This window comes from Puma concolor, chromosome B3, assembly GCF_028749965.1.
Source record: "Puma concolor isolate L17-30 chromosome B3, mPumCon1.1.hap2, whole genome shotgun sequence".
Taxonomy (NCBI): Eukaryota; Metazoa; Chordata; class Mammalia; order Carnivora; family Felidae; genus Puma; species Puma concolor.
The window spans coordinates 107,699,717-107,727,590 of NC_141672.1; the positions used below are offsets into that span (position 1 = coordinate 107,699,717).

General features: G+C 37.2%; 1 protein-coding gene across 9 annotated transcripts in view; it reads left to right on the forward strand.

The window, feature by feature from the left end:
* Window positions 1-27,874, forward strand: part of USP3 (ubiquitin specific peptidase 3) — a 107,605-nt gene that overhangs the window by 5,661 nt on the left and 74,070 nt on the right. For 3 of the 9 annotated variants that reach the window (XM_086710886.1, XM_086710885.1, XM_086710888.1), the window contains 3 exons: window positions 16,057-16,122; window positions 16,397-16,438; window positions 26,141-26,201. In XM_086710886.1, the coding sequence (XP_086567012.1) occupies window positions 16,057-16,122; window positions 16,397-16,438; window positions 26,141-26,201 (169 nt within the window). Of the gene's footprint in view, window positions 1-16,050; window positions 16,123-16,396; window positions 16,439-26,140; window positions 26,202-27,311; window positions 27,430-27,874 lie in introns of those variants that run through there. The other 6 variants (XM_086710889.1, XM_086710891.1, XM_086710894.1 and 3 more) reach the window with 3 other exon arrangements.

The following is a 27,874-nucleotide window of genomic DNA, read 5'->3' on the forward strand; positions in this document are numbered from 1 at the left end:
CAGTAGACTAAATTTTCTAGATAGGATCAGTCATTTGTTCATACTTGAGTCGAATGTATTGTCTGCTTTTGGTAACACTGTTTGAAGTACTTATTAGGTGCTTAGCATGTATATAAGACGCTCAGTAAATATTTGCTTAATGAATGAAGGAATTTCTTCAACTTAAGATCATGGCTGGAATGGCCTTAAACTTTATGTTGAAAATAAATGCAGAGTGAACTTCTCCCCAGAATGCTTTCACCAGACCTCACTCCCAATATTTTAGTTTGTAAGGTATACTTTGTCTGGGTTATGAGCAAATGGCCTTCTGCAATGTTGTTGCCACAATGAATTTGTATTCTTTTGGCATTCTGTGTTTATAGATGGGCAGGTGGACATTTTAGTGTCAGTGTGGTTGGGGCAGTTCAAAATCAGTGGACAGGTGATGCTTTTCACATTAATTCTAGAGGCTAACATTTGAATTTTATTTATTTTTTTTTATTTTTTTTTTCAACGTTTATTTATTTTTGGGACAGAGAGAGACAGAGCATGAACGGGGGAGGGGCAGAGAGAGAGGGAGACACAGAATCGGAAACAGGCTCCAGGCTCTGAGCCATCAGCCCAGAGCCCGACGCGGGGCTCGAACTCACGGACCGCGAGATCGTGACCTGGCTGAAGTCGGACGCTTAACCGACTGCGCCACCCAGGCGCCCTAACATTTGAATTTTATATACTTCTCTGAAGAACTTAAACTTTGTTGGTAATATTTGTAAGCTTAAGTCAAATGTAATTGTCTTTCGAGTTTTTCTAGCAGGATTGCCCCTCACCCCCAGAACCTTAAACCAGCCTTAGCAAAGTCTCTAAACAATTGGTAGTAGATGTGAAATACCTAGAATCTAGAGTGTGCTTTGTGTATTTGCTTGGAGAGGCTGCAGTCTGGGCATTGAGCCTAACGTTTTGCTGTTGTGAAGTTTTGACACATTGATCAGAAGTTATTTTCTAAATAGTATTCTTAGTAGTATACAAAGAATATCCTTCATGTCCTAAGCAGAAGAAAGGATAGGGTTAAGAGGAGAATGTGAACTCTTTGTTTCGGTTTCCCGTTATTCCTTTATTCTCAAAATAATTCCTTCTCATCATTATTTGCTTTTACAGCATTAGCCTTAGGCCTTTATAACATCCTACTTTTTAAATCATTTTAATATATGCAATTTCCTTCTTTACTGGAATTTAATAGATTCATTTTTGGATTGTTGAAACTAGATTTAAAAATACTTACATTTGTAGTATTTGTAGCTCAGTAAGCAGGAGAGTAAGTAGTTTAGTTTGAGCTCAGTGAGTAATTTAAATTCCTGTTTTAAAAATTTAATTGAGTCTCTCTTCTATCAGGGAGTAATTTACATGTACATTTCCCCCAACTTTGTTTTTTTTCTTTCTTTTAGATTTTTTCTCTCTTTCTTGAGCTATTTTATGTATTTTTTCTTCTTCTTTTTTTTTTTTTTTTAATATTTTTGAGAGACAGGGACAGAGCGTGAGCAGGGGAGGGGCAGAGAGAGAGAGAGAGACAGACAGACAGACCTATAATCTGAAGCAGGCTCCAGGCTCCAAGTTCTCAGCACAGAACCCCACATGGTGGCTTGACCCCACAAATGACGAGATTATGACCTGAGCTGAAGTCTGATGCTTAACCGACTGAGCCACCCAGGCACCCCTATTTTTCTCCTTTAAAAAAAAAATATTGGGGCGCCTGGGTGGCGCAGTCAGTTAAGCGTCCGACTTCGGCCATGTCACGATCTCGCGGTCCGTGAGTTCGAGCCCCGCGTCAGGCTCTGGGCTGATGGCTCGGAGCATGGAGCCTGTTTCCAATTCTGTGTCGCCCTCTCTCTCTGCCCCTCCCCCGTTCATGCTCTGTCTCTCTCTGTCCCAAAAAAACAAACAAACAAAAAAAAAAAACGTTGAAAAAAAAAATATTATCCTTCGATTAACTGCAGTTTCCCACCTCCCTCCTTATGGGTTTGGTGTTCAGCCTAGGCATTGGAATAGAGTTGGGTAGGTAGTTTATCAGTGCTTGAAGTGGAAAATATATACGGTTTAATATATTTTAGTGTTTCATGTTTATTCATAGCTCCTTTAGACATGAGAGCAATTGCATTCTGGGTGTTTTAACAGAGCTTTCCTGGACAGATGGCTTAGAAGGAAGTACTTAGATTCTCAGCAGGGGCTAGTACTTTTTGGATGGTATATTTGTGATGAAGCTTACCTTGATTGACAGTTTAGAATGGTGAGAATAGCATTGATATTAGTAACAGCTTGTTCATCTTACCTAGAATTATTTTGTGCCAAGACCTCTCAAGATGCTCTGTGATTCATAGTAAGTCTAAGTTGAGAATGTAGGTAAGAGTAGGTGTCTTTTAGATTGAAAGAAAATTTACCTAAAACTTGTTCATTGCAGTTGTATCCTGGAATCTTTTGGGGTTTGAATGCTTTTTAATTTAGAAACTTGTATGTAGAGATCATCTTTTAGCTGCTGTGAGTCTGCAGATGTTAGTATCTATAGTAATTCCAGATGTTTTCTCATCTATTAGTTTTACTGAGTAGGAGGAGAATGGAGAACAACATAAAGTAACTTCAAAGAAGATTGCTAGCGTTTAATCCTGACTAATTTAATTAACTGCCCATCCTTGTAGTTTTTCCTGTTTTATGGATTGTGAAACTGAGACAAAGATTAAGAGAGTTGCTTAAGATGCTTGGGGGTATTAGAGATAGCCCAAAGCTTAGATTCAAATACCATTCAAACCATACTTTCAACTTGCCTTTTAAAAAGCAGGGTCTTTATTTTGTCATCCAGTAACGTAGTGCTTAATAATTTAAAGGATTTAAAGTGTTTGGAAACATACTGGAAATAATTCCTTTGAAGATTTTTGGCAGAAATATGTTTTAAATTCCACATTTTGAAAATAATTTATTTTAAAATTCTGTATTTGATTAGCCTTTCCTCTCCCTGTTTATTGATTAAAGTGCAGACAAGTTGGAACAAGATTGGTAATGTGGTTGGAAGAAACTGCTGTTTTTGAATGTCTTAACTTCATTACAGTTCAGCTCTAATTTTTTTTTTGTTGTCTGAAATTCATATTACTTTAGTTCAGATATAATAAATCAGCCTTCTCAACATAGCAATGGATAAAATGCAGTTAGCCTTTGGTTATTTTTAAAATGAGCTTCTGTTCTTCCGGCACCTAGGTGGCTGGGTGAGCATCTGACTTCAGCTCAGATCATGATCTCACATTGTGTTCGTGAATTTGAGCCCCACATTGGGCTCATTGGCTCACTGCTGTCAGCTCAGAGCCCACTTCAAATCCTGGTCTCTCTTTCTTTGCCCCTCCTCTGCTTGTGCTGTCTCAAAAATAAAAATAAGGGGCACCTGGGTGGCGCAGTCGGTTAAGCGTCCGACTTCAGCCAGGTCACGATCTTGCGGTCCGTGAGTTCGAGCCCCGCGTCAGGCTCTGGGCTGATGGCTCAGAGCCTGGAGCCTGTTTCCGATTCTGTGTCTCCCTCTCTCTCTGCCCCTCCCCCGTTCATGCTCTGTCTCTCTCTGTCCCAAAAATAAAAATAAAACATTAAGACAAAATAAATGTGCTTCTGCTCTTGAAGTTGTCCATCTCATTTTTAATTTTTTTTTAATGTTTATTTATTTTTAAGAGACAGAGAGAGAGAGCACAAGTGGGGAAGGAGCGGAGAGAGAGGGAGACAGAATCCACAGCAGGCTCCAGGCTCTGAGCTGTCAGTGCAGAGCCTGACATGGGGCTCGAACTCATGAACTGCAAGAGCATGACCTGAGCTGAAGTCGGCGGTTAACCACCTGAGCCACCCAGGTGCTCCAAGTCCCTTCTCATTTTTAAATTTTGTTTCTGGTAGAGGAGATTCTTCTTGGAGGTGGTTTTCATATGGGGTAGGGGAGATAGGGAATTCTTAAGATATGAAATTTTGCTTTTGCTTCTGGTAGCTCAGAGGTTTTTTGAATTTTTGCTTTTAGGCCAGTGTACTTTGTAGATTCCACTTAGTTATGGTCTAAGATTTTCCAGTTGTATTTCTTATAAAGGTTAATTATAGTTTTTAGACTACAAAGATTAAAACAGATTTCCCTCTCTTAAATATTGAAAAGTATGTATGTGTGTTATTTACAGATGTATAAAATGCAGATGAACTTAGGCCATTTCAGATTTTGAAAACTACGGTTGAAATTAAACTTAGACATTGAAGTTTATAGTTGTCTTAGTGTTTGTGTTAGCTAAATGCTTCATGATTAATAAATACAAGGTGGGAATTCAAAGTTTATTTTTACAATATGAACTAGCTTGTATCTTTGAAAAGATATAACCAACTGGTTTTTATGTGAAGACTTTGTACTGTGCTTTAGGATTGAATAGTTCTATCAGTGGGCCGTTTTCCATCTTGAGTAGACATTCAGTCCTGATATTTTTTCTAGTTAGGTTTAAGACAGCTTTGTAAACATCTGTTTGCCTGTTTATCCTTGACCTACCCTGAAGACTCTTCATTTTATAGACTGTTCTTGTACTGTCTCATCATCAGAAAGAGCAGGCTGGTGATTAACTGTCATATTCCTACAGGTTTAATTTAACTGCTTGTAAGATACTACACTTATTGTATAATAATAGATTATTGTTCATTCCTTTGTTTTGAACATTTGTTGCACAATATTGGGATGGTAATGTTTTGGTCAAAGTTTTTGAAGATCATACTGAAATTTCAAGGAAACCGTTTTTGCTCTAGAATGTTTTGGAAAAATTGATAGATAACATGTTAGAGAAATGCTTTAATGTAATATTTTTTAAAAAAAGAACTTCTATTTAAAACTTAGAGTTAGTTGCTGGTGTGGCTGGGTGGCTCAGTCGGTTATGTGTCTGACTGGCTCAGGTCATGATCTCACAGTTCATGGGTTTGAGCCCTGTGTCAGGCTCTGTGCTAACAGCTCAGAGCCTGGAGCCTACTTTGGATTCTGTGTTTCCTACTCTCTGCCCCTACCCCCCTCACAGTCTGTCTGTTTCTCTCTCAAAAATAAATAAACATCCATCAATCAATCTGTCAATCATTCTTAGAGTTCTTGGGTCCAGTACTTAGGTTATTGATTGATCTTTTAATTTTAATGCCACACTGTTAAACGTCCTTTGATTTATTTGAGATTAACTCCAGCTTCCACTTAAATTATTTTGAATGTTAGGGGAGCCTGGGTGGCTCAGTTGGTTGAGCCTCTGACTTCTGCTCAGGTCATGATCTCATGGTTTGAGGGTTTGAGCCCCATGTTGGGCTCTGTGCTGACAGCTCAGAGCCTGGAGCCTGCTTCAGACTCTGTGCCTCCCTCTCTCTCTTCCCCCTCCAACTTGTGCTCTGTCTCTCTCAAAAATAATAAATAAATATTAAAAAATTTTAAAGTTATTTTGAATGTTAATTGTGAGATGTGTTAACATTGGAGAAATTGCTCTGCCCCAACTAAGGACTCAAGTTTTACCTTATGGGTGTGCAGTAGTTGCCAGACGTCAACATTCATGACATTAGAGTTTAACTTGAGAGCTTTACTACATCAGTTACATTCAGTTATTTTGTTTTGTTTGTTTGTAGTCTTTTTAGAGCCTCATTTAAAAACATTTTTTAGGCTTTTGTGGGTTTTTCTTCTTTGAACAACTAATAGATATTTTGGGGAAATGTGGGTCAGATTTTAGATTTGGATCTACTATTTTTTTAAAAATTCCAACTCTTGTTTTTTGTTAAACAATTAGAACAGCTGTTGGAGTTTGCAGGTGCCTATTTTCTGTAATATTTGGTATCTAGCCCCTTAGGCAGAATATAAGTATGTGCCCATTTTATAGTTTTTCTTTCCATTTTTTCATAAATAGTCACACTGATTTTTGGAGAATGAAGAGATTCCCAGCATACCAGTAAATACAAGTGTGGTGTTCCCCACCCCCACCCCTTTGTGCTTTACTGCTTTCCTTTATTATGTAACCACAGAAAACTAGGAAGAGAATTATACAATGCAGATATTAAACCTGTTCTCTGAGTAAAGTCTTTGACAATGGGAGGTTCTTAAACTTCTTACTTATTTTATTTATTTATAAATATAAATTATAAATATTCATATATGTACACACGTATATATATGAGTCTTGTATTGCATATACTTGCTCTTTTGAAATAATAGTTGTGTGGTGTTTATATTTATGACCTGATTGTTTTCTTTTGAAGATCTCACTACCATTGGATTTGCTTACTGAGTTTATTGGCAAAAGCATGGAATAGATTAGATCTTGCTATGTGAAATAAATGGAAAAATTGGATGTCAGAATTATTCTTTTTTTTTTAAATGTTTATTTATTTTTGAGAGAGAGAGACAGAGCACAAGCGGGGGAGGGCAGAGAGAGAGGGAGACATGGAATCTGAAGCAGGCTCCAGGCTCTGAGCTGTCAGCACAGAGCCCGACGCAGGGCTCGAACTCACAAACTGTGAGATCATGACCTGAGCCGAAGTCAGACACTTAACTGACTGAGCCACCCAGGTGCCCCATCAGAATTATTCTTAAGTGATGCATGGCTTTTGTTCTCATTCTGCATAATCTGCTTCATAGGGGAAGTTATTTTTGAAACGATATAAATATAAACTCTTGGTAATTTTTCTGTAGTTATTTGTGTCTGGTCTTCCAAAGGCAAGAGTGGCCCATTTTGACTCTAGATTTGGTAATCTGCTTTGGCTTTAGTAGTTTTAATCCTCCTCCCCACTACCCTTTCCCCTCATTTGGAGGTAGGGGCACAGTTCCAGCAGTTAGCTGAAGGCTGGTAGGGTAGATGTAGCATACATAATAGCTTCATTAGGTTTTTCACCAAAATAGGTCTGAAGAAGTCAGAGTTTGTGATAGAATGACTAATAACAATTTTATTTAATGCATTACTGTTTGGGGGCTTATATAGTTTCACATACATTATTTCCATATGTTGTTTGCATTTGATGTTGAAAACTGATTACAGAAATTTCAAAATAGATTAAAATGCTTGAGCATTTAATCTCAGGTGAGGGGACCAGCCTTATGGATCAAAATTTGCCTCTATGTGGGAAGTCAGCAAGACCAGATGCCCTCTCTTTTCTAGCTCTGTAGGTAACTGGATCTGCTAACATATAGATGACACGTTTTGGCCAGTTTTGAAATTATATTCTCTAGTAAAAAACACATACAATTAGCTCTGCAAATTCTACTTGTAGTATATAGGGAATTCACTGTGTGCCTAACACACCTCATATGATAAGTTGCTATTGTAAATGTTATGTCATGTAAGAGATTTAAAAAAATTTTTAATTCCAGTATAGTTAACATACAGTTTTATATTAGTTTCAAGTGTACAGTATAGTGATTCAGCAATTCCATACATCAGTAAGTGCCATGTAATAACTTTTAGACATGCTTTTTCTTAAAGTTGAAAAAATGGTTTGGGCAGTTACATGAATTGATAGGACTTTATCAATTTACCTTTTAAAGATTAATTCATGTTTTCAAAAAGTAATACATGTACATAATTAAGTCATAGTAGCCAAAGGTTTAAAACACAGCAGCAATTTCCCTCCCCTCTGCCCTCAATTTTACTGCCATAGACAACCACTTTAAGGTCCATTTAGTTTTCTCTCTCATGCAGGTAAATACTTGTATACTTCTAAGTAATACATTGTTATTTCTTAATTTATTGCTTTTAGGCTTTATCTCTTGACATCTTGCTCTGGTAAATGGGGACACTAGTGTTTGTTCCACTCTCTTTTCTGCCCATTTTTGCATTTCTCAATGTAGTTAGAGTACAAGTTTTGGTTAATATGGAGAGTACTTTTTCTTTCTTGTCCAGAATTTTATTTTTCCTTGAGTTAATAATTGCCTTTCTTAAAAAATTTGCCTTCTACAAAATTTCTCCCAGATTTACTTCTAAATTTGTCAAATGTCTATGAATATTGTTTTTCAAGCACTTAAGCAGACAATCTCTTAGTATTATTATTTTTTTTCTGAAGACCTCTTTTCCAGGGCCTTCTTGCTCCTATTTGAACAGATTGTTCTCTAGGCCTACTGTGCACTTTTTATCCTATTTTATCCTATTATTCCCTTGCTGTTCTCTTGTCACTGAGATCTCCCATTTCCTGGATCCCATTTCTTTTTCTTTCTTGGTTTATTAGACTTTTGTTGGAGTATGTTATACAGCCCCCTCCTCATAGAAGGCAGATTTTTGACGCCATGCAAGCCTGACATTTTTATTCCACCTTCATACTTGATTGCTTGACTGACTATAGACTATTAGTTAGAAAAGATTTTTCTCTGAGAAATAGGAAAGTGTTGTTTCTTTGTTTTTAGGCTTCCAGTGTTGCTGTTGAGAAACCTGATGCCTTTCTGATTATTAAGACTTCACATAGTGTATATCCTTTTATTCTTTTTCTGGATGCTTTTGGGATATTCTTTTTATCCTTAGTGTTCTGAAATCTCAGAGTGATATGTGTTGGTATGGGTAGTTTTTCTTTTATTGTGATGGGTACTGAAGGGGCCTTTCAGTGTCCGTGTTTGATAGCATACTTATCTTCCCATACTCATATCTCTCAATTTGTTCTTTTTTCTTTCTGGAACTCCTATTAATTGAATGTTGGTTGTCCTGGATAGAACTTGCAATTTTCTTATCTTTTTATTTCTTTGCCCTTTGGCTCCAGTTCCTGAAATATTTCCTTAATTTTTTCTTCTATCCTTTTTATTGAATTTTGATAATCATATTTTTAATTTTCAAGAGCTTTTTCTCGTTTTTCTGACCATTGCCTCTTCATATATCCTTTTGCTTTCCTGCAGTATCTTCTATTACTCCAGAGTTTTAGAATTTGTTTTAAAGTTTTTCTGTGCTTCTGTGCTACAACATTATTTGTTTCCTCTGGATTCCTCTTGTTCGTTCGTTCTTCCTTCCTTCTCTTTCTTTCTTCCTTTCTTCCTTCTTTTCTTTTCTTTTCTTTTCTTTTCTTTTCAGTAATTTCTGTGCCTAACATGGGGCTTGAACTCATGACCCTGAGGTCCAGAGTTGCATGCTCTACCGTCTGAGCCAGCCAGGTGTCCCTTTCTTTTAAAACGATTCAGACTAGGGGTTTTTTCAAGGATTTGTTTAATCTTTGTCTGTCTGTCTTCATACAAGAGTGAGGCACTAAAAAGCTTTGTGAGTTGATGGGGCTTGTTTATATTTGGCTTTGCTATGAGGTAAGGGGAACTTTTTTCATTGGAGGTGACACTGAAGATGTCTCTATGAGAACTTTTTTTTAGCTCTATTCAGTTTTTCAGTTTTCCAGTTTTCCCAGGCTATACACCTGGCCACGAATGTTCTGCCATCAGGGTGTAGGAAGTTTCATGATTCAGTTGTTCCTTACAGCCCTTAGATCCATTGTTTTCAATCCTGTCCTTCTCCTGCTGTCTGCTGTGCCTAGTGTCCCTGAGCCCAGGGCCACCTCCTGTCTGCATTCTTTTCTGCTGGCAGTTAGGTTGTAGCTTCCTTTGCACTACTAAGATTCTTAAAGCTCCTCTGACTTCTTCCTGACTTCCAAAAACATGTTGAAATCTTTTGTGTGCTTTGGTTGCCTCACATGTTCTCTTTATCCTTGTGAATTATTATCAGTTTAATTCCTTTTTTGTCATTTTAGTGGGATGTTAGGAACAGGAGATTAGAGAGAAGTTGGTCTGCCATGTTTAATTTGGTGTCTATTTTTAAATGAAATATTTTAAATCTGTTTTTAGGGCAAGATCTTTGTCCTATCAAAAATGGATCTTACTAATTATCATTCAGATAGTTAAATCACTGAGACTGAACTTTTGCCTTACTCTATTTGAGTAAAAATTCAAACTCAGATTTACCTTCTCTGATGGACAGAGCAAGATATTGTTTCTATTAGAGTCAGCAGAAAAACTAGGTAGACCAGAGGGGTTTTTTGACTCTGCTTAGGAAACCAAATCGCACGCCAGACTTTGAATATGTAAAAGAAAGTTGTAAGGTCCTTTGGGCTACTACATTTAATATGTTGTAATATTTTTACTGGATTAGTTCATCATCAATATAGTGGAGTTAATGCTGGGTTCATAAAACTCTTTGGCTCTGCGCATTGGTAATTTAGCCTTGTTCCTTGTGTTTTGGTATTTTAAAAAAAGTGTGTTCTTTTTAAATTAATTAACTTTTTAAAAGTTTATTTATTTATTTTGAGAGAGAGAGAGAGAGGGAGCAGCAGAGAGAGAGGGGGGAGGACAGAGGATCTGAAGCCAGCGGACTCCTTGCTGACAGCAGAGAGCACAATGTGGGGCTCGAACCCACAAACCATGAGATCATGACCTAAGCCGAAGTCGGATGCTTAACTGACTGAACCATCTAGGTGCCCCAAAAAGTGTGTCCTGAATTGGAAGTAAAGAATAAAATTGTTTTAATCTCCCAAAACTTGTATTTTGATATAATTCCACACTTAAAGACACATTGCTAAGAATAGTACAAAGAACTCCCATGTACTTTTTTTCCCCCAAGGTTTTATTTAAATTCCAGTTGGTTAACATACAGTGTAATACTGGTTTCAGGTTTAGAATTTAATGATTCCACACTTTCAAACAACACCCAGTGCTCATTACAACAAGTGCCCTCCTTAATCCCCATCACTTATTTAACCCATTCCCTCCCCTCTTTGGTAACCATCAGTTCTCTATGGTTAAGAGTCTTTGCCTAGACTCACCAATCATTAACATTTTACCCCATTTGTGTTATCATTTATGTATGCACCCTCTGTTTGTATATTTCCCCCCTGAGTAATTTGCAGATAAAATGCTTCTTTGTCAATAAATACTTTAGTTTGTGTTTTTTCTAAGAACAAGGAGTTTCTTTTCAGTAAGTGTAGGATATTGGTGAAAACAGGACATTAATACTGATAGAATATTAATAGCATGCACATTCCATATTCGGATTTCTCCATTTGTCCCAATAATGTCCCTTATGTATGTCCTTTACAGCACTTTTCCTTTGTGTTACACCTACCTAGCTACCTCAGAGCTAATCCAGGATCATGCATTTCATTTTGTTGTCATAACTCTTTAGTTTTCTTTAATCTGGAACCGTTTCTTGGCTTTTATCTTTCAGATCATGGTATTTTTAAAGAATACAGGCCAATTATTTTATAAAATGTACTTCAATTTGAGTTTTTCTGATATTTTCTCATGATTAGATTCAGGTCATGCACTTTTTTCATAGGACTACTACAAAAGTAATGTGTCTTCTCAGGACATCCTATCAAGAGGTATATGATGTTGGTTTGTCTCATTTTTGGTAATGTTAACTTCCAGTATTAAGGTCATATTTACAACGTTATTCCACTGTAAAGTTATTATTTTTCCTTTTGCTATTAGTATCTTTTTCGGAGGTCCTTTAGAATTTGTGTGTATATGCTGTTCCAAGCTTTCACCCAACAATTTAGCATCCATTGATGATTCTTGACTGAATCACTTATTAGTAGGATGGTTGCGAGATGTTGAAATTTTTTTTACGATGTTGAATTTTTAATTTGTATTTCTTCTAAATATATTAGTATTCTGTAAAGAAGAGCTTTCCTTTCTCTCCCACCTATTTATTTATTCATTTATTGTATTAGTATGGACTCATAGATTTTTTTAATTTTATTCTGTGATACTGTTATAATTTGAGGCTCATATTAGCATATATGACTAGTGGGGGCAACTTAAGCTATAGTTTTGACATGTCCCTAATTGTTCTTTGAGCTCTTTCTTACTTTCTGACACAGCAGGATACTCCAGTCTCGTCTTATACTCCGCCTTCCCCAGCCTTGGAGTCAGCCATTTTTCCAAGTATTCCTTATTCTGTTTAGTGGGAGTGATGTTTGTAAACTAGGATCTCTCAGCAGATAAGAGCTAAGAAATATAAATAAATGCACATGCACATGTCTATATGTGTGTGTGTGTGTGTATGTGTGTGTGAGTTCATATTAATCCTTATAATTCCAATTCAACAACACAGGTCTGGTCTTGCCCAGTATTTCCCTTCAACAGCCTTTTCATATTTGCAATGCTCTTCTCTGACATTGAAAATCTGGTTCTCATTTTCCTCAGTATATGTACTTATTTGTTCTGTGTGCCATAATCAGAGAAAGTAGTTCCAGAACTGCTAACCCATACCATTGTAAAGAAAACCCCTTTTAACTAGAGTTCAATATTTGTTTATAGTTATGTTTATCTGTATACTGACAATATATAAAGTATTATGCTCAAAAGCCCCTTAGGTTACTTTCTGTCTTTTAATAAACTTATTTATTTGATTTACATTTGGGTTCATTTGCATTTGATTCCCATTTTGGATTTTTTTTCACTTTTCTTTCAAGGCTGATTTTTATTTTACTTTTTGAATGTATAAAACATTAGCATGGTTCCAAAAGTTAAAGCTATACTGGTTGGGGGGCGGGGGTGCCTGGGTAGCTCAGTTGGGTAAGTGGGACTCTTGGTTTTGGCTCAGGTCATGATCTCGCGGTTCATGGGTTCAAGCCCCATGTAGGGCTCTGCACTGGCAGCACAGACTGCGCTGGACTTTGCCTCTTTTATTTAACCGTATACCCTGTATATCATTTTATGTTTGTAAGAATTTTGTTTAATGTTTGTTTATTTTTGATAGAGTGAGCGAGCACAAGCTGGGAAGGGCAGAGAGAGAGAAGGAGACACAGAATCTGAAGCAGGCGTCAGGCTCTGAGCTGTCAACACAGAGCCTGATATGGCGCTCAGACTCATGAGCTGTGAGATCATGACCTGAGCTGAAGTCGGATGCTCAACAGACTGAGCCACCCAGGCGCCCCTGTATTATTATTATATAATATATAATTATATATATTGTATTATTTTTTAACAGCTTCATAGTACTCCATCTTTGGATGGGTCACAGTGAATTCAACAATTCTCCTGTGTTTTGGCTCCTATATTTAGGTTGTTTCCAATGTTTTACAATTACAAATAATGTTTCAATTAATAACCTTGTACAAATATGCTTTTGTATCAAGCATATTGGAAATTTTAACTTTTAAGTTGGGTGAGCAGTAATGTGTAAGTCATTTTATAATTATATCTCAACCTATTTGCCTGCCTGCTCATGTCTTCCCATCTGCTTTGGCCTTACAAGTGTATTTAAGGCTGTTGAAGGGAAATACTGTGTTGTAATTATTTTTCTGTTTGAGAAACCTTGAAATCAGAGAGCTCTAAGTGGCCTTGGAAACATTTTTAGTCAGTACATAATAGCTAATCATATGTGTTCTGGGCCCAGTTTCATTTTAAGCAGTTGACTGCTCCTTGTGCATGCTAATCAATGCTATTTTACCACCTGAGTACGCAGACTGACCTGTTTCTGGGACTTCTTTCTTTCTTTTAATTCGTGTTAGTTTCCTTCAAGTTGTACTGCTGACTGGCCCCTCCCTGGGGTTATAAAATTGCATTGGATGAGACAGAAGTGGATATTTGGGCATCTGTTTTCTCTGATGGTCTCAGAGCATTAGTCAACATTATAAACTGCAGATTTTCAAAGGAATGGCTTCTTGGATTCCCAGATAATGCTGCTGGCCCTCTCAGGTGGCTGAGGACTACCAGTCTTTTGTTCCAATACGTGGGCATTGCAGCAGGAGGAAGACTTCTTCCTACATTAGTAGATAACCATGTAAAACATTGGCTAGTACAGTTTCCCATCACAGGGACCATGAATGAATTATACATGTGTTGAGGTAATGATTCCCTCAGCCTAAGGGTGGCTGTAGCCTCCCAATAGATCACTTTTGGTTAAGAGAAGCCTTTTGAGTTTATGTGCATGTGCCATACAGATATTGATCATTTTCTGTGCATGTCCTGACATGGAAAAGGTTGGAAAAGTAGGTTAGAGCACAGTCTCAAAATTAGCGTCAAAGAGCCAAAGACTTGGCTTTTTTTTTTTTTTTAATGTTTGTTTAGTTTTGAGACAGAGAGAGAGGGAGAGAGAACTTGAGCTGGGGAAGGGCAAAGAGAGGGGGACAGAGGATCCGAAGCGGGCTCTGTGTTGACAGCAGAGAGCCTGATGCAGGGCTCAAACTCATGAACCGTGAGATCATGAACTGAGCTGAAATCAAGAGTTGGACGCTTAACTGACTGAGCCACCCAGGCGCCCCAGGGACACTGCTTCTTAAAGAGAATCTGCTAATAAGGTGGATAAAGAGGAATTAAATTTTAGCCTACTGGTTCATAAAAATAGGCTGAACACCATATATTTAATTTGGTGTGATTTAAAATCATTCCTATTTTCTTCTTTGCTAAAAAGAAATTTGCTAAAAAAGAATTGGAAACTTAAAAAAAAATATTTTTGTTTACCCAAAGAAAATGAAAACACTAATTCAGAAAAGATATATATACCCCCGTGTTTATTGCAGTGTTACTTAGAGTAGCCAAAATAAGGAAGCCACTCAAGTGTGGACTGATAGATGAATGGATAAAAAAGATGTTTTATACACACACCTTCTCTCTCTCTCTCTCTCTCTCTCTCTCTCTCTCTCTCTCTGGAATATTACTCAGCCATCAAAAATAATGAGATCTTGGCATTTGCAGCAACATGATGGACCTAGAAGGTATAATGCTAAGTGAAATAAGTCAGAAAGACAAGTACCATATGATTTCACTTATATGTGGAATCTAAAAAGCAAAACAAACAAGCAAAGCAGAAACAGACCCCATAAACAGAGAACAGATTAGTGGTTGCCAGAGGGGAGGGGTGGAGAGACAGGGAAATGGGTGAAAGGGAGTGGGAGGTACAGGTTTCTAGTTACGGAATGTTTAAGTCATGGGGATGAAAGGTAAAGCATAGGGCATGTACAATGGTATTGTAATAGTGTTGTATGATGACAGATGGTAGCTATACTTGTGGTGATATAGTATAGAGTTGTCGAATCACTGTTGTATACCTTAAACTAATGTAACATTGTGTGTCAACTAAACTTCATTAAAAATAAATACATTAAAAAAAATTTTTTTTTTCATTTTTTTTTTTCAACGTTTATTTATCTTTGGGACAGAGAGAGACAGAGCATGAACGGGGGAGGGGCAGAGAGAGAGGGAGACACAGAATCGGAAACAGGCTCCAGGCTCTGAGCCATCAGCCCAGAGCCCGACGCGGGGCTCGAACTCACGGACCGTGAGATCGTGACCTGGCTGAAGTTGGACGCTTAACCGACTGCGCCACCCAGGTGCCCCAAATTAAAAAATTTTTTAAATCACTTGGCTTAGTGCATTGTATTGGATATTGGAATACCCAAGGTATATTTTGCTTGATTAGATTGGTGAGCCATCATATAATCTCTGTTCTAAATACCTTTGAGTTGAGTGTATTTCAGTGTGGTTTTGACACTTAAGTTGTTTCTGTACTTAAATATTTTATCTGTGTCATTAAGTTATTTAAACCTCTTTGCACATCTCTCAAAATGTACATCTAAAATGCATTTGCTTTCTAAATACAGTATATTTCTTTTACATTGGATATATAAAATTTAATGATTCTGACATTAAGGTGGTTATCATACTTCAATCAATTTTGAAATAAACTTCTTAAAATTGACTATTTTACCTCTTTCATTTGATGTTTTGAATATTATAATTTTAGGTCAGATATAGGAGGGGTTTCTGAGGGATTTTTGCTGACTTTAATGTGACTTATGTATTTGAATTTTTTTATGAAAAAGAATTGTCAGCTGCAATTCCTTTTAGTGAGTGTAAACTAAGGGAAAAAATTCTGAGAATTGGTACTCATGGTATATGTGGACATATGTTAACTGTATTATATATAATAGCAGCCACCAGAATTAACCCCTGGCAGCCATTTTATTCTTTTTAATACATTTTTGAGGGAAATAAAACTGACAGTCACTGGTGCTGTCTCTTTGTTAGGTCCTTTGCTGTGCACTTTGTATCTTTTGTCTTAAGAAATCTTTACCATAGCCATGTGAGGTTGAGGTGGTGTTTGTCCTTTATTCCAGATGAAGAAGCTAGCTCTGGAACCAGCCTCTTAAGGTCACAGAATAAAACAATGGTAAAGCTAGAAGGTAAACGTAAAACTGCTGGTTATGAAGCCCATGCTTGCTTCATTATGTCACATGACCTCTTAACATGTTTATTTTGAGTCTTTAGAATAACAGCTACATTCCTATAAGGGTTAACCTAATCATTTGGTGTATTTTTTGTGTTAAAGAAGGAAGATTTCTTTTGGCAGGGTTGAGTCAAGGGCAGATGATCAAGGCCTCTGCCTAGGTTCAACCCAAATGATATAGAAAAGAGTTCTGGCCATTGTGCCCGTCCTTTTCCTCCTCCTTCTTCTAGGCTGGCCATGCAGCAATTTTCTCAGAAATCCAAGAGAAAAAAGTGTGAGTACTTCCTCAGAAATCTTGGCATTCTAGATAGGATGGGGGGGACTCTTGATCCCAGATAGAAAGGCCTGGGATCAGACATTGCTGAGTAAGATAGGGATCAAGTCAGGCTGGCTGAGGAGTATGTTAGAACTCTTAGAGCAAAGATAGAATTGGAAACAGAGATAGAGTATTCATAACTATTCAGTTTTTCCAATCGAACCTTCAGTAAAATCTGAGGTTACCCAGAATGCTTATTAAAGAACATATTCATGGGGATGCCCGGCTGGCTCAGTTGGTTAAGCTTCCCATCTTGGCTTCAGCTCAGGTCATGATCTCATGGTTTGTGAGTTTGAGCCCCGCTTTGGTCCCAGCACAGAACCTGTTTGGGACCTTCTCTTTCCCTCTCTGTCTGCCCTCCCCTGCTTGCTTGCTCACTCTCTCTCTCAAAATAAATAGATACACTTAAAAAAAATAATCCAGAGAGACCAAAAAAAAAAAAAAAAAAAGAAGGATAAGCTCTTGGGGCGCCTGGGCGGCTCAATCAGGTAAGCCTCCAACTTCGGCTCGTGTCATGATCTCACAGTTCGTGGCTTCGAGCCCTGCGTTGGGTTCTGTGCTGGCAGCTGGAGCCTGTGCCCTGGTTCAGATTCTGTATCTGCCTCTCTCTCTGCCCCTCCCCTGCTTATGCTCTGTCTCGCTCTCTCTCAAAAATAAGTAAACATTTAAAAACAACAAAAAAAAAAAAAAAAAGAAAGTTGGACCCTTAACTGACCAAGCTTCCCAGGTGCCCCGAGGCTTTGTAGTTTTAAAGGAGAGAAAAGGAATTCTTGCAAGTGTCCGTAACACTTCCATAAGAATCTTTATTCAGAATTTGGGGTTGCTATGGGAATAGTGTTTTTGAAATTTGAAGTTTGTTTTTATAATATAGGGCAACATTAGAAGTGATTTTTGTGCTCAAATAAGAGTTAGGTTGTCTTATGGTAGTGACAGCACATCTGGATTTGAGTTATTAAAATATTGAGAGGATATAGAAAGAGCCAGTCCCAGAGATGATGGCAGTTTAGTTGATGATAGACCACCATGTCTTTACTCTCTTACTACCTCTATTGCAGAGAGGATAGTCTAGCCTTTATATAATTTTGATTCCTATGGGTAGAACCTTTTGAAGGTTCCCATCCTCGCTTCTCTTAAACAATGTCAATCATTGGGGCGCCTGGGTGGCGCAGTCGGTTAAGCGTCCGACTTCAGCCAGGTCACGATACCGCGGTCCGTGAGTTCGAGCCCCGCGTCAGGCTCTGGGCTGATGGCTCAGAGCCTGGAGCCCGTTTCCGATTCTGTGTCTCCCTCTCTCTCTGCCCCTCCCCCGTTCATGCTCTGTCTCTCTCCATCCCAAAAATAAATAAAAAACGTTGGAAAAAAAAAAAAAAAAACAATGTCAATCATTCCAGTGAGTTTGGTAGGTGTGAGTGATGGATGCTATATCACTGATAGCTCTCTTTCTAGATGTGGTTTTCTGGTTATCTACTGCTGCATAACAAAGCTACATGTTAATAGCTTAAAGCAGCCATTTTATGTTGCTTATGATTTTGTGAATCAGGAATTCAGGAGGAACTTGGCTTGTGTTGCATCTTATGGAGTACCTAGGGCTGGAGCCGTCTTCTTCCAAGATGGCTTCTTAATTCACATGTCTGGTGCTTCTGTGCTCCGTAGTCTCTCTCCTTTTCCCAACCCCTGATCCCATGGTATCATATTCTCCAATATCTCTCCATGTGGTGTGGGTTTCTCATAGTACGTTGGTCTCAGGATGATCAGACTCCTTAGATGGTGGCTGGCTTTTCTAAGAGTGAGCATTCCAAGTAATATCAAGAGTAAGCTGTCAGTTTCTTAAGGTCTGGACTTGTAAATGGATACAGAGTCTCTTCTCTTATATTCAGTTGATCAGGGCAGTTACAGAGCCTGCCAAATTCAAAGAATGAGGACATAGACCTACCTCTCGATGGAAGGAATGTGAAAGTATTTGTGGCTATCTTTAATCTATCACAGGGCCATTAAACAGGAGAGAAGGATTATGAGAAATACTGAACCGTGACTTTACCAGAAAACAATTTACTTATTTAATGATTCAGGAGAGATTAATGGATTGCTAGTCTTGAATAAGAATGGGAGTGAGCAGGAGAGAGCTGCCAGAAGGAGGAAGGTAGAAAAGGTTCTTATGGGGCAAAGTGGAAAGGCGACCAAGGTACGCTTTGCTTCATAATTGCTTTCCCTGCCTTGGCCCTGAACTCTTTGTTCTGTGATCTTGGCCTTGAGTCCCTCCCTGCCACTTCTTTCCCCTTTGGATTTGATGCTCATGCTTGGTGGTCATCGTCGTCACCATCATCATCTTCTCCTCCTCCTCTGCACCCTCCTTCCTCCCTCCTCCTCCTCTCCCTCTAGTATTTGGACCTCTGCCTAGTCTCCCAGACTCTGCATTGGCTTACTCCTTTGGCCCTTGGCACCTCCCATTGCTTTTTAAGAGAACTCTCCTATTTCTCTGTTCCTTGGGAACCCGATGCCCACTCCCAGAATGAGCAGAATTGGGTGATGGGGTGTGACAGACCATGATTTTGGCTGTGTTCAAACTGCTCTGGCACCTTTGGCATTTGATTAGTATAGCTGGATTTCTTCTTTTCTGGACTACATTGTGGCCCAGTTCCTGCTGTCTTTATGTGACTTTACCAACTCTTTTCCCCCAGTGATTTCAGAGGATTCGAGTTGAAGATAGGAGAGACTTCAGAACTTGTAGCATAGAATAGGCTTGTGAACATATGGTTCAAATAATATTTATGGTATAAAGAAGATTATATGCCTTGCTCTTAAATATCTAAAAATACATTAGTTAGAGGGTAAGCTGGTTTAGTCCTAGAATATTGTTCTACTTATATTTACTGGAATACTCACAGAATTTTTATGATAATACTGCTCTGTTCTTCAGTTTCACAGGGAATAACACTTTTACTATTGACACTTTTGTGTAATGTGTATGTGTGTGTGTTTTGAATAACAGCTGCAAAAATTTTGTTTTCACTGATTATATTTTTACAAACCCGTAAGTTGTAGTCTTGGATTTTGATTTAACTTACCACTCATGCTTAATAATTTAGAATTAAGTCTGTTTCATTAGGACAACTTTATATTATCAGCATCTTTAAATTTAAGCCATTTAAAAATTTTACTATACAAGTAGTAATGGTTTCTGAAAAACTTCAAACACTGTAGTAGAAAATAGGCCCATGTGGCTCCAATCCCCCATCCCGTTTGTTTTACATAACCACTAACAGTTATATACTACATATCTTTTCAGACTTTAAAAATTCCGTAAACAGGTATATAATATACACACGGAAACACATAGTATAAAATCTTTCCAAAAATATGACAACCTTCTGGACTTACTGCTTTATAGCCATCCATGCCTTCAAACAGAGTTTGATTTCCAGTTCTGTCACTTACTAACTTAGCAAGTTACATAACTTGTCTATGCCTTAGTTTGCTTATCTGTACAAAGAATAATATATTCCTTATTGGATTTTAGAGGATTAGATTAAGTAATATTCATAAAGTGGTTGCCATGGTGCCTGATACATAGTATGTCCTAGATAAATATGAATTAGATAAAAGTGAACTTGCTTTTTTTTTTTTAATTTTTTTTTTTAACATTTATTTATTTTTGAGACAGAGAGAGAGCATGAACAGGGGAGGGTCAGAGAAAGAGGGAGACACAGAATCTGAAACAGGCTCCAGGCTCTGAGCTGTCAGCACAGAGCCCGACACAGGGCTTGAACCCACGGACCGTGAGATCATGACCTGAGCCGAAGTCGGACGCCTAACCGACTGAGCCACCCACACACCCCTGAACTTGCTTTTTAAAAAACCCGTATTGTGGATGTTTTCTTATGGCCTGGTAATATTTTTAGAGTGCTACACTTAAAAAATTTTGTGTGTCTTTGGGGGGAGTAGTGTTCTGAGTTTTACTGTCATAGCAGCGTGTTTGTCTATAACAGTTTTATACAGTGATTCCATACACTTACAGTTCCTACCCCTTACTGTTGAAGTGAGTTGCTGTTACTGATGGGCGATGTGGTGGGAATGTGTTCGCCTCTCAAGTGGTGGGAGGCAGGAAAAAAAGCTGAAAACCATTGGTTTAGAATTTTATACTACATTAGCAATTAATCCTTGTGTTAAGCCTTCAGATTAGGTGGAGAGTAGAGTTGGGAGACTTCTGCCTATATGGGAAGATGACATTGTTTCATTTTTTTCCTTATAGTCTTTGACTAATTTTATGATTAGAGAGGACATGCCTATCGCCTAGTCTTCATTTTACAATGAAGAAATAGACCCAGAATAGTAGTGATGGTCTCAAAAAATTTTTTTAAGTAGGCTCCATTCCCAGCACTGAGCCCAATGAGGGTCTTGAATTTATGGCCCTGAGATCAGGAGTCAGACACATAACCGATTGAGCCACCCAGACACTCCTGATATTCTCAGGAGTTCTCTGGTTCTAGTAATGGTAGAACCAGGACTAGAATCTTGGTCATTGGATCCTCACCTTTCTGAATTCTTAAGAAGGTAAAGAGCCTCACTTTGAGTTGAAGCAACTAGTGAGTAATGGATGCACTATAGGTGGCTTGCCTGTCAGTGCTGTATGCTTGAACTATTTTGTGGGTAGAAACAGTGACTAAGTTGTATCATAAGCATTGGTGCATGATGTTTTATTAAAAACATTTTTAGAATTTCATGAGAGTTGTTGATAGGCTTTGAATATCAAATGTACTGTATATTATTAGGTTCTAGGTAGTGAATACTAAGGATATTGGAGATCAGTGGTTATGTGGAAAGAACGTTGTATTCAGTGTGGATGCCATCTTGTCTTGTGAACGAACTCCTTGTCTTCAGAACACAAGCTGAAAACATTTGTGTGTAAATGACCCTTTAAGCACAAAATGGGCCCCTAGTTTTCTGCCTTTCTTTGTCTCTTGATAAAGGAGCACACTACCATTCCTTTTGCAAAAGTAGTTAAGAAATAATATCATTTTGGTCATAGATCACTTGGATGCCTTTCCTCTGCCTGTGTGCCCTATTAGTTCTCACCTCCTGGTTTCCGGGAGAGTTAAAACTTTGGGGCTTTTAGGAAGAAGATCTGGCATGAGCATGTTTTAGAGGCTGGTGCTCCTTCACCCCTCTCAGCATATGTGTTATAGCTTCTACCTTCTGGAGACTGGCTCTAGCCAGGAGAAGATCAAGACTCTCTACCTCCAAAAAGGCCCTTTTGCCAAACTGTAGAGTTTGTGGCTGAGGTGAGAACAGGGCCAGAGGAAGGTTGTGACGCCATAGTTGAAGGAGGAGAGTAGAGGGAGCCTAGTTAGTACCAACCTCTGAGCTGAGATGCCCAAGCTTAGCTTACAGTTGGAAGAATCCAAATAAATTGGAGAGATTGGTGAAAGAAAGAGTAACTTTAAGGACATTTTATAATCTGAGTAAAGGCAAAACTCCATTTATGAGATCCAGTGACTCTGTCGTGGCCGAGTGTAACTGAGAAATACACCACCTGACTTCCTTGCCTTGATATCACCTTTAAGTATAATTAGGTGTAATAAAAAGAGCTCTAATAAGTTCTTAGATTTATCTTTTTAAACTTCTATAAGTTTCTATCCTTATAACTGTTTCTGTCAAGTTCTAGCATTTAAGATTTAAAAAAATAAAACCTTCAGTTTAATATTTTTATTTTTCACTGAATAGATAATATGAATATTCATAGCTTACAAACATTTTTATCGACTCTGTGGGGTTGTGTTTTTTAAAAAAAAACCATATATATATGTATATATATGGTCGACCCTTGATCAACACAGGTTTGAACTATGTGGGTCTACTTATATGTGGATTTTTTCAGTAAATATAGTGTAGTACTGTAAATGTGCTTTCTCATGATTTTCTTAATATTTTCTTTAGCTTACTCTTATATAACATACAAAATATATGTTAATGGACTGTTTATGTTATCACTAACACTTACAGTCAACTATAGGCTATTAGTAGTTAAGTTTTTGGGGAGTCAAAAGTTATATATGGATTTTTGACTGTGTGGGGTTGGGACCCTAAACCCTCCCTGCATTGTTCAAGGGTCAACTGTATATTATTTCAGTTACATTATGGTTCATCTAGCATTTTATAGAAGAGCCTGGGAAACTTCTAATACTGGTTCCATGGAAAATATGTTCATCCTACAGATAAACTTTTGAAACTCATCTGCCTATAAATTGAGACTACCTTTTATAATAAGATAGTGCCCCTTGAGGTGATAAAATAAATAATTTTAAAATTATTTGTAGTGTTCTTTTATTCATGCTACGTCTTGTTCTCAACAACAATTGAAAGTTAGTTTAATGTACCCCTACAATGGGGTACATTAAAGGTTCCTTGTTTGGGAATGCCTGGGTGACTCAGTCAGTTAAATGTCCGACTTCGGCTCACGCTATGATCTCATGGCTCGTGAGTTTGAACCCCGTGTTGAGCTCTGCTGACAGCTCAGAGCCTGGAGCCTGCTTTGGATTCTGTGTCTCCTCTCTCTGCTCCTCCCCTGCTCATGCTCTCTCTCTCTTTCTCTTTGTCTTTGTCTCTATCAAAAAGAAATGAACATAAAATTTTTTTTAAAAAAGGTTTTTAATTTGGATAAGGTATGTATAAATGGTGACTGTTCCCCAACACAGTGCAATAAGTGGCTTCAGAATGTCTCATCATACCCTATTCTCTATAGTTTTTTAGCTTTCAGATATTTTTTTGGTGTTAAAGTATTAAGCCCTCAGAAAGCACTGTCATTTAAATAGCCAAGACCAACCTTCTTGCTGTAAAGATTCATGTTAGAAGAAGTCAGGTTTCTTAACTTAGGAAGTGAAGTCTTTTTTGAGTTTTATTAAAAGGCACAGTCACTTTTTGCAGTATTTCTGAAAGTCAGTACTTTATTTTCTTTTATTCTCTTTCTTCATCCCTGTGTAACATACCTGTTTATTTACCTACTTACTTATTTTATTGAGGTACAATTCACATAACAAAAGTAACCATTTTAAAGTGAAAAATTCAGTGGCATTTAGTACATCTACAGCCATGACCTCTATCTAGTTCTGAGACATTTTCATCATCTCAAAATAAACTTCTATACCCATTAAGTAGTTACCCCCATTTCTTTTTGCCCTAGCCTCAGGGCAAAATTTGCTATTTTAAAATTTGATATTGAGAAATTAAAAAGCTAATAAAACTTTTTGAGTTAATTGAGATGTTATAACACAAGATGTAGAATATGTTGTTCTAAATTCAACAGCATGCAGAAATGCATTTAATATGCTGACAGTGGAGAAATTAGTTTATAAAGTTGTATGTGCTGTGTGTATATTTCCAACTATAAGGAGGAAAAAGGAATACTTCGTAGAAAACACACCAAAGTGATAGTGATATTACTCTAGATTTTTTTCTCATTTAAAAGAGGAAAAAAAGTTTCCATAATTAAAATGAAAACAAACTCTAGATAGTTAAAAACTTGGGCCTAAACTTACTGTTGTAACATAATTACTTATTTCAGGTTAATACTAAACTTCAGCAGCTCCCCCCACCCCCGATTGAGTTATGTGTTTCTTAGTATTTAATAAGAGAAAAAGATTTGCTGGAGGAACAAAGTTATAGTATTCATGGTTTTTCAGTCCTCCAGTTATATCTCAAACCATGAATACCTGTTTTGAGTAAGCTGTGTTCTAATTTATTTTCCTTTAAAAAATATATACTTTAGAACTTTCTTTTCAAACTATAAAAACATCATATTCCTGTTGATATAAATCAAATACCATGGGGGTGTACAAATGAAAAGCTAACAGTCTCCCCTCAAATATAGTCTTCTCATGTACCTGCCTATAATAATTGCTGTTAGTAGTTTGGCTAGAATTCTTCATGGCCTTTTGGTCATGTGGCTTACATGCCACGTATAATAAAATTGGACCCAATCAAGTAAAAACCTCAAATGCCTTCAGGATGGCCCTGGCAGTTACTGTAAAGGTGTGAATGCATTAAGGAAAGGTAGGAACCTTGCCTGCTGGAAGGAAATTTTACCACACAAAGCTTTCATATTCAAGAAAGGTTAGAGCCCTGTGCTGGCCAGACAAGCAGAATCCCTTGGGCAGTGTATCACTGTGCTTTCCTATTCCTTGCCCACCTCTTCCCTCCCATACAAATATAGAATGAATGTATGTCAGAGATTTATTTAACTCATTAATGAAGGAAACAGCAGGTGATAAAGCTGATTTTAAGAGCATTTGAGGAATTGAGTGCATGTAGATGTTGAAGAAAGAACATTGAAATAAATTGTTAAACTTGATGTAAAATTGGTTAATGTCCTATATAGTAGTAAAACCATTACTTTTGGAGTGTGCTGGACAGATACATCTCAAAAATCTACCTGTTTACCTCTAACTTCATAGAATTTGGGTCCTAATCAACAATAAACAGTAGTCAAACAGTAGTACTATAATTAAAATCTTTGGGAGGACCTCTTAATGCTTCATTACATGTTGAAAAGGCCAGTGGTTCTTGATTAACCTCATTTCAAGTTTTGGTCAGTTTTTCTTACCAGCCAGAAAGGCCTGTTGTAATGTGTAAGGCAAGAATAGTACAGTAAGGACCAGGATTTGGAGGAGCTTAAACTAGGAAATTTGAACTTTCAACAGATGTTTATTGAGTACACACTGTGTGCCAGGCAATGGATTTATTATACTCCTGAGTGTGTGGTTGTGCCATGATGCCCCTCCCATACCCCTAGGAGGTGGACTTATGGTTCTCAAGGGGTTGTATTACAGAGTCACCTGAGAAGCTACTTTTCTCAAAATACACGTGTTCTTTGTCCTCTTTCCCCACCCCAATGTAGATATCTTTGCCTGAGTAAAACATAGGAGTTTTGAAATAGCTTTGCACGTGATTTTTGTGTCTCTTCTTTTTGAAAATCATTGTTATGTTTATTGGGCTTTTTTTTTAATTGAATAGGTAAACAGTAGGCAAAATTATAAGCAGTATTTTAAAAGTTTTCATCCTTTTCTTGCCTGTCCCATCCTTATAATACTTAAACTAAAATAATGTCCTGATTTACCCTCAGCAAGAATTATATGCAGTTGTCCTATTTAGAATTGAATTTCATGCAACCAAGACATACATCTGGGAAGAGCTGGGTTTAGTCTTCCTAATTGTATCTTTAGGCTTTGTCTCTAACTAAGTAAACTGAAAGAATTGTCATTTATATTAGTATATAATCTGCCTGGCAAAGACATGTGATTAAAAAATTAGACTTAAAAAATGTTTTTAAGAGAAAATAGACTGTCATTAGCTTGTTGGAGACTGGTAAAAGTGAATAAGTAATAAAGGAAAAATGTGTATGTTCTTAACTTGTGATTGAACTGTTTGAGTCAACAATTAAAATGAGCAGCTGCTGTGGACATGCATTTCAGTTCTTTTCAGTGTAACTTTAATTAGGCAGCCATTCTGTGTACATGCACTCACAAAGCAAGGATTTAGGATTTCAGTACACCTAAGCAGCCATGGAATTTATAACTTAATCACAGGATATGCTATTACAGATTAGGGGAGAAACTGGGAAATAACATGATACAATTGGTATATTGTGTATTTTTCTTTTTATTAGTGTGCCGGTCCAACAAAAGCCCCTGGGTCTGTTTGACTTGTTCAAGTGTCCACTGTGGAAGGTAGGTGACATACTTATTACCTCACTACCCTACTTGATTTTTTCAATTTGCCTTTAAGCTTTATGTCAAAGTTTTATTGATTTGGATTATCAACACCATTGCTTAATCATAGTCTGTAATTTCTCTGTATGGCTTCCCTCTCCTAATACAGTCTATTTGCTCAGTGATAAAACTGAGGAAAATCTAGGGGGAAAAACCTTTGTATTGATACTCAGAAGAATTAATTTGATGATCAGATAATCTAGTAATATTTGATTAAAAAGATGACATGAGAGAACTTCAAAATCTTTAAATACAAGTTTACCTTATGGTTGTTTCTTAAACCTTTTAATAGGGTAAATTCAAGCATACACAAAAGTAGAGAGATAATATAATTGAACCCCATTACTTTCATCACCCAATTTCAACAGCTGTCAATACGTTGCCTGTCTTATTTCTTCTATTCCCTATACCATGCCCGGCTTTACTAACTTTTGAATCAAATTCCAGTTATCACATCATTCTTCTGAAAACAAAATAACAAAATGTTTACAGATAAAGAGTTCCCTTTATTACAGATAAAGGAATCCTCTTGAAAATGATCTCACTGTGGAGTTCATTATTAATTGGTGTCTAAGATGTACCAACTGTTTCATTGTTCCATTAATACATTTTTTGTTTTACGAAAAATTCCCACCCCCACCCCCCAATTCTGGTTCAAGCCTAGCTTTTCCTCCCCATTCTTGGCTTCAAAATGATGTTACTTAAATACTTTGATAACTCTTTTCTTCAAACTCAAATAAATACCAACCTTTGTGTTCTTTTACCTTGGCAGTAGCTCATTTATTCCTATTGCTCTTTTAACTTAGAAAATCCACTTTGAATTTACTTAGAACGGGAAATCATACTGTCACACAGGTCGAAATATACTTTGTATTTATTAGGACTATTTCCCCATTGTTATTTTTAAATCTTCATTGCATGAAGAAAGCATCTATGTTCAGTTCACTTTTGATTTTTTACATTTTGAGTCGTGGAATTGAGTATTTTTTCCATGTACACTTAAAAGTACGTTTGGAAAATGTTAACTGCATATCTTAATTGTGGCTGTTGTGGTTTTGAAATCTCTAGGATTTGGGGAACCTGAAAATACTTTGTACAGATAACATTTTTTTTAAAAAAAGAAGAAAAGTACAAGCACTTAAATTCTGCACTTGAAGAGACAGATTCCTCTCCTAGATTTTGAGAGGTGAGAATTATAATGCACTAAAATTTATGTAGTTCTGTTCTCCAGTTGTCTCATAGTGCTCTACGACCTAAATCTTGAAGGTCATATGCCAGCAAAAAGACCTAACAAACTCGCAAAAATTGGAGAGATTAATATTCTTAATAGCAAGCAACAAACAATTCTCTTAAGTAGGTTTTGGAAAAACAAAATGAAAAATTTCTAGACTCTGCAGGTAGTCTGTTTCTAATTGCAAGCAGTCTTAAATTTAGAAATTTTACATAGTTTCGGAGAAATATGATTAAATAGATTAAACAGATAATGAGAGTAGCTTGTGTTTGGTTCTTCATTTTACATAGCTGATTGGTTAATTTTCTTTTATGTAATCCTGGGTATTGATTGCCAAGGGTTCTGATTTTCAGTAATTTTAGGCCAGTTGTCTGCAGAAAGTCTTAAATTGAATATTCCT